The sequence below is a fragment of the Castanea sativa genome, chromosome 1, assembly GCF_040712315.1.
Source record: "Castanea sativa cultivar Marrone di Chiusa Pesio chromosome 1, ASM4071231v1".
NCBI lineage: Eukaryota > Viridiplantae > Streptophyta > Magnoliopsida > Fagales > Fagaceae > Castanea > Castanea sativa.
Window position 1 is genome coordinate 66,721,396 of NC_134013.1, and position 12,542 is coordinate 66,733,937.

Sequence of the window (12,542 nt, forward strand, 5' to 3'; positions counted from 1 at the left end):
TTTTTCTGGAAAAAGTTTTTTCATCTGTTCTTTATCCAATTGTCTTGGAACAAATGTGCACGTAGGCGTCATGCCTGGATCAACTTGGATCAAAAGAGCATCATTGGACTGGGCAAACTCTGGTATGGCTACATCAAAAGCATGGTTACGGGTACGTAAGCAAGTTGGTAGTGAAGTGTGGCGGCAAAAGTATACGGTACTTGAGAGGCTCTTGTCTGAACTTGAACTTTAAGAGCATCACATATGTGAGGATCTCTGAGAGACATATTGAAATTGGGAAAAAGGGTGACAAAGATTCCTTGCATTTAGTGTAGTTTGGAGTACTACCAATTTGCATTGTGATATTCCATAAATCTAGAATCAAGGAGAGCAATTCTAGAAGCTATAGGGAGTCCTTTTCTGCCATGAAAGGTGAGTGCAAGTCTTACTGCACCAAAATGGAGGTGAGTATAACCTTGTCTTTGCCATGGAATTACAAACTCTCTGGGAAGAGCAAGAGTGATAAAATTTTCTTTCTCATTGGCTGGAATACTAAATTGGTCAAATTTTGAAGCTTGGACATACTCTTTGACACTAGAGGGTTGGGAAGGACCTAGAAATTTTTTTATGGATTTTTTGAAGGTTTTTTGGGGTTTATCAAACACAGTATAGGGATTTACAATGGGAAAGTCTGTAATAGGTATTTTACTATCTTCAGGAATATGGGATATTTCATATAGATACTCTAATCTATTTGCAGTAGATTTTCTAAGGGAAAGATCACAAGAAGTGGTAATGGTATCAGTGACTGCTGAGGATGTGACTGCTGAGGATGATGACTAGGCCATGTGTTCTAAAATGAAGAACAATTTTCCTAAGATCTGACAGGACTAAAACGCCACGCCTAGGCTCACGTTCACTAGACTACTCAGAAAAAATAATTCTTTGACACTTTTAGTACAACTCCTTAGTTTTTATGGGATTTTAGGAAAAGGCCAAAAAAATTATAACCTAAAATTAAAAAAATTTAAAAAAAAAAGTTTTTATGGGATTTTGAGAAAAGACAAAACGACGGCGGTTCCCAAGTTTCGCTTAAGGTAGGTAGATTCGCTTCCATGGTCCGAAAGATCCATTTCCGTGCTTTTGAGTTCAACTTTAGTCTTCAGGGGCAGAAATGATGATCACAATTATAAGACAGTGAAAAAATGGCGCACACAATCAAATTTCTTCATCCAATAAGACAATCTCTCACTGCAATAACCTCCTCTTCTCCACCAATCTCTCATTCTAGAAAGTTCTGTAAGCCCCTCTCTCTGTGTTTGAGTTTTCACAAACAAAAGTTTGAATTTTTTTTTTTCTTATATTCTTTATGTGCCATATTGCTTGTATAGTCTATGCCAAATTTGAGCCTTTGAAGATGTCAATAAAGGGCCTTGAACCTGTTCTTCGCAACTATGCCTCAACATTTCAATCTAAATTATATACACAAAGAAAATATTTCTGCTTTTCAGGTAAGAAACTCTTACTGTGGTCCTGTTTAGATGTTAATTTGTTTTATTAATGCAAAATCTTGAGGTTCTGTATCTGGGTTTTTCGTTTTGAAGGCTTAGGCTTTGCATAAATAACAATTCGCTACGTTATGTAGATGTTTGAAATTGAGCTTAAACATGGGTGTGTTGCTAATTTAAGTTTTTTTTAGTTGAAATTACCATGTTTACAATCTGAAAGGTGATGCTTTTTTGGTATGATATAGTTCCCATCATGTTTAGCTTTTATTTTTGTGCTGTTAGATAATGCTTGCGTTTGTGCCGTGGTAATAGAACTTGTAACTTATGCTAGAGTATTCTGTTTCATTCTATTGAGTATATAAGTTTGATTTCCTTTTTTTCCAATGAAATGTGATATAGTCTGCGCCTACTTGAAAGAATTACTTAGCATATAACTATTTGGTAAGTTACACACACCCAATGGGTTTCGAATGCTCGACCTCACCCTCCACCAAACTCTTGCAAGAGGAGAAGGTGCCAATTGAGCTAGAGCTCATTATCTGGGAAGGGAGTTTCTTTTAAAGTAAATGGTTTTACAATATGAGATAGTCATGTGGTTTTATTGTTAGTCCATCCATTTAGTGTGGTGCTGTTACTTTTTCTGATAAGTAAAAGATTACATTCCAAAAAAACAAACTATTTCATTAACAATACAAAGTGCAAGATAGTCTAAAATAGTGTTGTTAAAAGCGCGCTTAAGTGCAAAGCGCAGAGTCCTTGGGGCTTTTTCCCTTTAAAGCAAAGCGCCCTCACAAAAGCGTGCTTTAAGCGCGCTTTTTTGAGCTTTTTGTAAAAAAAAAAATTTGAAAAAAAAATCCTGATTTGATTTTTAGCCATTAGATCTAAATATGTTTGATATAAGCCATTGATTTAATATATAAAAATTAATAGTGTGGTGTGCTACCATACACCTAAGCCTATCTCTTTAGATATTTTTGAACTTTTAACCACAACCACACAAACAAACACTAAATCAGACACTCACAAAGATAACATTACTTATCATTCTATTACTTTTTAGCCTTTGCCTTCTTGGTTCTATACTTCTATTTTGATTCAACCATGTTTTGTAATCATGATCATCAAATATCATGATTGCATATATTTTGTAAAGCACAATAGAATTATATAAATGTTATATAAATTATATAAAATGTTTTATTGTAATTTATATGATTAATTGATCACCTGATTGTTATATTGATCATTAATAATTTTTTTATAATTTATTAAATTTTTTTAAAAAAATGTGTGCTTCACATCGATCAGGCGTGCGCTTGCGCTTGCACTTTGCGCTTCGCGCCTAGGCTCTAGGAGGCCTTTGCGCTTAAGTGCCCTCAGCGCTTTTAACAACACTGGTCTAAAGAATTGTATCTTAAGAATTACAAATAAAGGATATCAGATCAGCAAAGTCATTGATAAAATCACTGGCGCTAAAACCTAGGGTAGTGGACCATTCACTGAGCAATCTAAGAACTGAAAGCCTCAACTCCCCTACGAATGTTCCATATTTTTGATGGTATGAGAATTCCGCTCATGCAACAAAAGCCACAACAAACACAAAGGAGCTAAATTCCACATAGCAGACAAGCATTTACCAAACCAATTCCTCCACCCAACCAGTAAATCAAATACTCTATGTGGCATCACTCAATTGACTCCAAAGAGATAAAATACATAGCCCCACAATGAAAAGGCAAAATCACAATGAAGTAACAAATTATCCATTGACTCCCCACTACACCTACATGAACAGGACCAGTCTACTGGTGTGATTCTTCTCTTTATAAGATTATCTTTCGTCAAAATCTTCCCCCACACTGCTACCCTCCCCTCCACCCCTCTCCCCCACACAAAAACACACACAAAACTACCCACTTTAGTTTGGTGCTATTATGTAAATCTAGTGTAGAAATGCTATACCATTAAGAGATGTAATATAATTACTTTATGGGACTTCTACTTTGCTTATAAACTTATGTTGAAGTTGAAAATTTTTAAGCTTATTATGTCCTTACTAATGCAATGTATGCCTCGTTATGTTATTTGTTTAATATGCAACCAATGCTATTTTTAATATGGTTTTCGTGATGAGATTCTTCAGGGAGTAAATTAAGTATTGGAAGCATTTTTGGTGTGTCCATTGTACTTGGATCAAAAAGTTTTTGGCCTCATATTGCTTATGCTATGGATGGTGAGCAAAATATGTCAGTTAGTATTGTGGGAGTTTTTGTGTGATTTAAAGTACCTTTATGTAAAGTCCATGCTTTAAATCTCAAATTGTCAACTATCCAGGTCATGATATTTTACTAGATGATCACCACTTCTTGGATGATTCTGATGACGAAGAAGATCCACAACCACTCTGGATGTATGCCAAGAAATTCTGGCTGCCGGTTTTTTTCTTTCTTACTGTTTTGACGAACTTGGATGACCCTATTGCACTAATCGCAATTAAAGTTATTTTATTCTTCCTCAGCACAAAGCCCAGTCCTCTCTCAGTATATGTTTTTGTTGATCAGGTAAGGATGCATTCTGTTGGGGAGAGACCCAATTGAGTAGTTGATATTACATATAGGGAACCACTTGACCCAAAAGCTTAAGCCTATGGGTTTGGGCCCAACTATGTTTTATTAACCACTCACCCTTAACATTAGTATTCAATGTGAGACTTCACCCACACATGTATTCCCAACACATTCTACTTTACTTTGTTGCATTTATTGATTGAGACTTAAAGAAAGTAATAAGGGAGTTTCAGTCTAATCCATTATGACCTGCACAAACTAGTTTATTGTGAGGCAAATCCATCCCCTGGTGCTTAACACTATAACTCGGTTGAAAAAATGTGGATTTTCAAACAGCTGAATAACTCATGTGATCATGTTGAACATCATATGTAAGGATATCTTTGAATCAATATATGCTTGTCCCATGGGATGTATATTTTCGTTTATTGCTGATATACTTTTATGTATAAGCCTTATTCTTATGATTGTTGTTATCATCACCAGTACCATAATTGCAAATTTAATGGCTGGTATAGATATGCAAACTTGGAGTAGACCAATGGTCTATTTCATTTGGGGGGCCACTATAAATTTAGTTGGAAATCAAAGCTTAGTTGTGAGTGGTAGCTATAGATGATAATATCTCCTCTTATTGAGCAATGAGATTGAAATATCAGAAGTGGCTCTTTGTTTATTTGTTCCTACATGCATCAAATACAATGATAAAAAATTACTACTATATAGATTCTATGAATGACTATTCCTCTGTAAGCTCTTGACTCCAAACTTTACATGTTGCAGCTATGTCAACAATCTATGCGCCAAGAACCTCACTTGTATAAAGTTAAGGTGTGATCTGTTTTCATTATATTTCTTTTAATACTTGTTGCATTACATGTCTCACAGCGAAGATCTTTAGTTTTTATGGTAGGTAAATGTTATTTAGGGAGTTCATTATACAGCACCTAGTGACAGGTTTTTTAGACACTAGTGATTGTTTAGTTTAACTGCAAGTTCACCTTCGTAATTGAGGGTAGTTGGTTCCACCAATGAATACACCAATTCATATGCCCAATCAATGATAGTGTATTTCCCAGCTGGCCATGAGAGACGACCGCATAATGTACTTATAAGGAAAGAGAGGGAAAAAAAAAAAAATACTACCACATGATTTGTTTCCTAAACTTTCTATTTCCGACGCTTATCATGCTGTGGTTTCTTATAGCCACTTGTGTATTTATTGCATGCCTATATCTCACCTGTCACTATTGGCATATAATCTGATCATCCGCCAGTTTGTCCAGGGCAATCATTCATGGAATCTTATTCAAATTGACATGTCAATCAGTTGCATGCACTCCAGTCCATTACAATTTACGATGGAATTCAATAATTGAAAATAGGATGGAGCAAACAATTTATTAGCTCAGGATAAAAATAAGGGGGTTCAACTTAAGTCTCATTTGGGTGTCTTGAATTTAGGTCTTAGTAAAGTACCGCCCTTAAATAGGTTGCTTTACCTACATTTAACAATTGGTGGTGGTCTTTTGCTTTGCAGTCATTATATGCCAAAAAGGTTGAAGTACAAGACTATAAGCTTCTCTGCCTTGCTAAAGTTGAACTAAAAGAAGAAACGATCTCTTTGGTTGGAATTCTAGGTGGCTGGTGGACTTTGCCAACATTTTTTTATCAGGGTACTTTTTCTTTTGTTAGAAATGGAGCTTTGAAGAATTATTCAGAAAACAACAAAAAAGGTAATTTAACTATGGTTAAATTTATCTGCTTCTGTACGCAAGTAATAATCTGTAGCTTCAGGGTAGTTCCATCGAATGAAAGACATCCTTTGTTTCTCTTTACTTCTATATATCTTTGGAAGACTTTTGTTTTTCATTTTAGGCAAGTTAATAGATGGAAAATGCAAATATCTTGTAGGAAACTTCTAATGAAAGATAGCAAAACAATGGTCACTCTCTGTACCGGAATTGTAACATGCATTAGGGGCTTAAGATTCGTACCAATGATATCCTTTGAGTAAAACTTAGGTACAACTACTTAGATACTGTACTTTAGGTTCTCCAATTAAATTCAACCATATGGGATCAATGAACCACATGGTAGAATTTAATTATCCTTGAAAAACATAATACTGTTTTCATTATATTGGTCAATACGACCATATGATTGAATTCAATTTAGGAACTCTAGGTGTAGCACCCATATCCTCTGCATTTGCCATGATGCAATCTCTGAATGAACTTTTCTGGAAATATTTTGTTTTTTCCCTTCCACTGCAGTTGGTTTTGATTCCTTACTTATGGTTCACTTTTGTCTGTGTGTGTGAATTCAGAAGTAAGAATAAAGCTAAATCTTTAGGTGCATGATAAGTCATTGAAAATTGAAGACATTTGATGGACATTATTGTCAATAAAGTTCACTAATTTGTTTCCTTCTCTAGGGGTGTTGAATCTTCCAGAATTCCTATTCAAAGATCAAGAGTAGCCCACAATTTTTCATGAAGTCATCATCATACAGCCTAGCATCAATATTCTTATTGAGAGAAGAGCTGCTATAGAGTCTGACACTGAATGATAATTTGGCACATTGCATATACGATAATTCAGTTGTGATAGCGAAGTAGCAACTTGCATAATTCATAGTTGAGTTGCTTCTAAATGAAGAGAGAGGGTTAGAAACACGTTTACAGGTTCTTTTTGGACCAATGAATCAATGATACCCTTTGCATCAGCCATGACGCAATTTATGAATTTACTGTTTCTTAAACACTTGTTTTTGTTCTCTGTTTCTTTACCCCTTCTGTACTAGACTTTGATATTATCGACAGTTCTTCACAGTTGATACCATTAGAAGCTCAAAAGGCTCACTTGACATGGAAGTTCTTCACAGTTGATTCCAATAGAAGCTCATAATGCCCAAATTGACATGGAAGTAAAATTTTCACATTGGTAAGTTTATACTATTTCTATTTAATAAAGTTGGATTCTTTTTTTTTTCCTTTTAATAAAAGAGAATTTTTGTTGGATTGAAATTTGAAACCGCATAACAGAGTACAAAAAAGTTTGATATAAAAGCTGCAGCTAGACCAACTCACAGGCTATGCAGCTTTAAGCAAAACACATGGTGGAAACCTTAAAAAAAAAAAAAACGTCGCCCGCCATGCATGTTATTCAAGGCACCTGTATTTCCTCCCTGCTTCTGGATAAAAGTTGGGTGAGCAACTTCCTGTAATAAAAGAGGGATTTTAATGGCTTCCTGTAATAAGAGTTGGATTTTAATGGCTTCCTACAATAAAAGTTGGATTTCAAAAGTGACAAAGTTTAATCTCCACCAACTTATTACAAACCATCTAAATGTGAGGCAATGTGACTAAAAATACATGTTCGTAGTTTTAGCTTCCGGGTTGGGATTGGAGGAAAACTTTTTCCGGAAGAAGTTGTGGTTTGGTTATTACAAGTGAATATCCTCTCCTTATGGTTTGAATCATCATTGTAGTGAATTGGATGAATTTTCCTCCAAAGCAGTTTAGAGGAAAGTTTTTTCTGACAGTAGGGGATGTGACAAGGGAATATCTCCTTATCACATGAGTATTTGCATCATGAGTAACAGAAATGGTTTGGTTAGGGAGTATTCCATTACTATTGGCGATTTCATCAACTGTAAACATCATTTCAAATGGACAGTAATTCTATGGTCTTAAGAATCTACTTTCATTCCTGTATAAGCAATTTAAGTTGACAATCTTATTTGTCATAATTACATTAATGTTGTCAGTGGCTTAAAACAATGAATTATTCTGTGCCACTTTACCAACTTGATGATCAAGGAACGAAGTAGGCTTAAACAATTGAAACCCATACTGATGATTTTTCTCCTCTACCGAAACATTATTCAAACAGGTGATAATCCTCATTAGCTTTCTCGGGATCAAAGGACGGACCACAGAGCATACCACCCCATTGGGGGAAGTAAATAAGTGTGATTGGAAGTGTACACACGATCATCATCATACCCATTAGAGAAATGCTAGTTTGCTTTGAGAATTTAGAGCCTGAAAACAATAATAGCTGTGTCACCACTGCCCCCACAGTCCCTCCACTTCCTGTCATCCCTGCTATGACTCCTAGTGACCTGCAAAACCACATATTATCAAACTTTGATACGACTCCTAGTGACGTGCAGAACCACATATTATCAAATGATTGTGTGATCGCTAATTATTGTTATACACTTATACACTGTCGTACACATTTTATCTAAAATTATGTTATACGTTTCAGTTATAACTATGAAACAGTGAAATTATTGTGTTTTGATAATTGAAATTGGTATTTCAACAGTGTCCAGTACATTTATTGAGTCCATTTTGTTAAGAGTTTAAGAGATTAAAAAAGAATTTTTAAAACTCAAAACTCTATTACGCAACTACAATTTCTTATAGCTTATGTTTTTTTGTTTTTTTTAATGAACTTATAGCTTGTTTTTACTATCATTTTAAACTCAAAACACAATTTTCTAACCGTTAATACAAACGCAGTTATATATAACTATGACACCTCTTGTGTCGACAAAGCTAACTATATGATATTTAGCAAGGAAAAGAAGAGGAGGTGCAATGATTAATACAAATCAAAAGTCTCATTCACATTAAACATATATAGACAAACAAAAAGTGACATGGGTCCTCTAATGCCGTATCTAAATCTAATACATAGAGCCAGCATTATTGGGGCGTGAGTGGAGCCTATAGAAAGTTAGAAACAATGACTCATGACTTGCCGTCATCTACCTACTCGACACGTCTATTTTTTTTTTTAACCTGTCACGTAACGACATAGATTTGCTCGGTGAATTTGGTATTCGAAAGAGACAGTGATAAATTGAATTGGTTACTTTTATTTCACTAGATATTTCCTAAGATTTTTTGCTAAAAAAAAAGATATTTCTTAAGATTTATTTGGGTTAGCATCAAATTCAGACAGCTTACTATTGTAGTGATGTAGTCCATAAACTGTGTTAAAACTAATTTTTTTTTTCCATTAGTTATATGGATTTTGTCTGCATGATTTTGGCTGCACTTTTCTTCTTAGAAATCTAGTAATTCAACCTAAAATAAGTTATATTTTTATTAATACTAGATTAAAGTGTTTGAAAGATATGCAATTTACATATTTCACTTGGAACAGTTTTTGAAATTTTAGGAATTAAATTGACATCATCATTGTTAAGAGATAAAATTTAATCTCAAAGCATATTCTCATCGACTTACTTTGTTTGATTATAAGTCAAGAAAAAAGTGTAACTATACCTAAAAAGATGCGAGACTTTAAAAAAAGTTCTTCTTTTACTTTGAAAATATGCTTATAAGCTAAACTACATGGTCACGTAATTAGTAGCCAAAACAATAGTTGTCCCAGTATATTTTCAATGAGTTTATGGATATAATATTGTGATTAATGTATAATGAAAACAATGAGCAATAAGTTCATGAAAATACAATAGAGCTTTAATCGCATGCTGTGAAAATTGTTTGTCATATTATATTTTTTATTTCTATGCGTCATGGCCTATGGGAAACACAAATATTTTTAACCGGCTACAAAAGCATGGAGTTTAATGGTGACGAACTTACCTTTGGGAAACAAAAGGAACCACGCCAAACGTGAGGCCACTAGCCGCTTGGACAAACATAGAGAAGCCACACATCACAACAATGGAACCCCACAGAGAGTTGATTCGTCCGAGCAACACACACAACAAGCCAGCCACAGTTTGCACCACCCACAACCCCCACAACCTCCCTCTCATCCCAAACCTCTTCCCCATCTTATCAGAAATCACTCCTCCTATTGGTCTCGAAAATAGATTTGCCATTCCAAAACTAGCTGCTATAGTCCCAGCTAATTGAAGATCCACATGAAACCTATCATAGAAATATTGTGCTATAACATTATCAGTTGTCAACTCTACTCCAAAACAATACCCATATGTTAGTGCTAAAATCCACCCTCTATAATTCCTTAATCCACGAAAAAGAATCCCGAGTAAATTCTCTTTCTGGGTTTGTTTTGTATACTGAGTACGAACTTTTTTATAGTTACCGGTAGGTAAGTCCTGGCCATGCACTAACACCATTATAGCTGTTATTACTTGAAATGTAGCAGGTACAATAAAAATAACACGCCAAGCTGTAAAAGGTACTATGTTGAAATATTTTATAAGTATGTTGTATAGAAATGGCATGACTAATTGTGTTACACCAGCACCCATGTTAGCCCAACCGGCTGCAACACCATTAGCAAGGCCAACAACGTTGGTAGAGAACATGGAGCTCATCCAAAACTGGTTGGCAACGAAGTTTGCTAAGGAGAAACCTATAAGGAACCGAATGAGAATGAAGGATTGAGGTGATGAGACTAGACTTGTGGCAAGAATGATAGGTGCAGTGAGAAGAGAGAGTGTTGCAGAAGCAATGCGTGGGCCAAATAGGTCACACGCCGGACCCATGGCGAGGCGAGAGAAGATTGAGCCGACGAAGGAGGCTATTCCGGCGTGGCCTATATCGGCGTCGGTGAGCTTGAGGTCATCGCGGATGATGGGGAGGAGAGGTGGGATTGAGAAAGTTGAGAAGAAGCATGAAAAGAGTGAAAGCCATGCAAGGTGGAAAGCTAGCATGTGAGGTTTGGATATTGAGAAAACTCGGAATTCGGTGGCTTTTTGGTTTCCATCTACTGGTAATAATGAGAAAGGAAGAGGTGGCGGTGGCGGCTTTGTTGTTTGTGATTCCATGGAAGATTAATTAGAAAAGATTTGGAGGTGGATATTCAATATATGTTCTTGTTGTGAATAAAATTGGTGGCTACTATATAGAGTTTTTTTTTTCTTCTTCTTCTTCTTCTTGATACGCAACTAGTATGAGATGGAGGTTCATCTCAGTGAGGTCCTACTCGATTCAGAAATTATTTGGTATGTGCACCATCTGCAAGTGATCCATAATTCTTGACATATATAGGCAATAATAATATCAGAGACAGATTTTTCACAACTGTTAAGTTAGCCAATTGTAATTTTTTTCTTTTTTTGGTAGAAACAGCAAAGTCTTATTTAATTATAGACACTTATGTATTCTTTATGAATGAAGATGCTTTGTCCACTAAAAATAAAAAGAAGCAAGCTTTGCCAACTCTTTATATTCTAGGTCAAATTACAACTTTGCTTACAGGTGATTTAAAATTTGAAACTTTATTCATTTGAGGTTTGACCGAAATTTAAGTTGTTTATCTATTATTTGAAATCTCATGATGTAAGTATTCTGATAAATTTTTTTTTTTAATCTGATTTGATCTTGTATTTTTTTTTAAATGTTTTTAGTGCATGTTTTTGGAGGAAACAGACATAAAAGTGGAGCAAAATTACATATTTAACCTTATTTTTAATAGATGTGGGGTTACGAAAATTTAACTGAGCTAATTTCAAGTGAGTAAAGTGTCAAATTTCAAACTGCAGATAAACAAATAAATTTTGATCAAACCATAAGTGGGTAAATTGTAATTTGCCCTATATTCTACCTGTATAGCAAGGTTTTGATTTTTTTTTTTTTCATTTTAAACTTTATTTACTTTGTAAAGTGAAAAAAAAATTGTGGTTTGGTGATAGAACATAAAGTAGAATACTAAAAATGTGATTAAAAAAAATTAAACTACTTGCAAAGAGTTTGTAAAATAAAAAAAGAATCATCTTTTTTTGAAATGAGATTAATCGAATTTATGGTGTAAATTTAATTTGAAAAGTTAAAAGGAAAAATCTTAGTTTCCATTATACTTGTGGGGAGTAAAAAGACCCTGATGGGGATGTGGGCCTTTGGGCCATACTAAGGAAGGCCGATCTGCTCTTGGGTTTAGAACTTGTTAGTACTACGGGTCGGCCCATACGCCGAGGATCCGAGGAGCCAGCCGAGGATGAATTTCCCTTCGGACGGACACCGGAGAACCCGGGACTTCATGGTAAAGGTTAGGGAAAGACACGGTCAAGACCAATGGTTAAAGGGAGTGAACCCTTGAATGTCCTAGAAGCATCGATGTTAGAGAAATACCAAAGATAAAGGCTGCCACCTCCACATTAAAGACCCTGCACCTACCACCCTGGCCGCATTAATGGGGAAGTGACACCTGAGCAGTGGAAGGGAAACTTCTGGTTACTATTCAAAGGCACTGAGAAAAGAAATATCTAGGCTAAGGGGAAGTGGGGGCAACACGTGTACAAAGTATCAAAAAGAGGAGTATTTAAGGAAAAACCTAGAACAGAAAAGGGGACTCTCTTTTTTGTAATCTAAAAGAAAAAGAAAAAAAGAGAAAGAGACAATATAAGAACAGCTCTCGGCTTACGTCCGAGCAGGTTGGTTTACAATATTCCTTGTTGTTTTCAAGTGTTTGCAATCTTTGGCTTGTCATTTAATCCTCAGACACTTCTAACCTGGGTTTCAAGCCCACAC

At 35.3% G+C, this 12,542-nt stretch overlaps 2 protein-coding genes across 4 annotated transcripts; one reads left to right on the forward strand and one right to left on the reverse strand.

Annotated features, from left to right (window-relative positions):
- Window positions 1-1,066: 1,066 nt before the first annotated feature.
- On the forward strand, window positions 1,067-7,421 carry LOC142622279 (uncharacterized). 3 transcript variants are annotated; one of them, XR_012841886.1, is made up of 8 exons: window positions 1,067-1,278; window positions 1,371-1,490; window positions 3,631-3,720; window positions 3,822-4,048; window positions 4,838-4,885; window positions 5,595-5,790; window positions 6,879-6,999; window positions 7,101-7,421. XR_012841886.1 is itself a non-coding variant. In XM_075795725.1 (7 exons), the coding sequence occupies exons 1-7, from the start codon at window positions 1,185-1,187 to the stop codon at window positions 6,890-6,892; spliced, it is 789 nt and encodes a 262-aa protein (XP_075651840.1). In that variant the 5' UTR covers window positions 1,067-1,184; the 3' UTR covers window positions 6,893-7,089. The 3 variants fall into 3 exon arrangements, 2 of the variants coding, with proteins under 2 accessions (XP_075651840.1, XP_075651839.1); XM_075795725.1 differs by lacking the exon at window positions 7,101-7,421 and having other exon boundaries at window positions 6,879-7,089; XM_075795724.1 differs by lacking the exons at window positions 6,879-6,999; window positions 7,101-7,421 and adding an exon at window positions 6,492-6,819 and having other exon boundaries at window positions 1,069-1,278.
- A 253-nt stretch (window positions 7,422-7,674) lies between these two features.
- Window positions 7,675-11,223, reverse strand: LOC142622278 (high affinity nitrate transporter 2.7). The gene is made up of 2 exons (XM_075795723.1): window positions 9,684-11,223; window positions 7,675-8,182 (listed from the first exon to the last, which is right to left on the reverse strand). Exons 1-2 carry the CDS (start codon window positions 10,838-10,840, stop codon window positions 7,939-7,941), a joined length of 1,401 nt encoding a protein of 466 aa, XP_075651838.1. The 5' UTR covers window positions 10,841-11,223; the 3' UTR covers window positions 7,675-7,938.
- Window positions 11,224-12,542: the final 1,319 nt, after the last annotated feature.

Excerpts from the sequence above, each read along its gene's own strand:
- LOC142622279 (XM_075795724.1), top strand. The coding sequence starts at position 1,185 with ATGGCGCACACAATCAAATTTCTTCATCCAATAAGACAATCTCTCACT. Across the intron at positions 1,491-3,630 it reads AAAATATTTCTGCTTTTCAG|GGAGTAAATTAAGTATTGGA; the intron begins GTAAGAAACTCT and ends GAGATTCTTCAG. Across the intron at positions 3,721-3,821 it reads TATTGCTTATGCTATGGATG|GTCATGATATTTTACTAGAT; the intron begins GTGAGCAAAATA and ends TCAACTATCCAG.
- LOC142622278 (XM_075795723.1), bottom strand. The coding sequence starts at position 10,840 with ATGGAATCACAAACAACAAAGCCGCCACCGCCACCTCTTCCTTTCTCA. Across the intron at positions 8,183-9,683 it reads GTTCCTTTTGTTTCCCAAAG|GTCACTAGGAGTCATAGCAG; the intron begins GTAAGTTCGTCA and ends GTGGTTTTGCAG.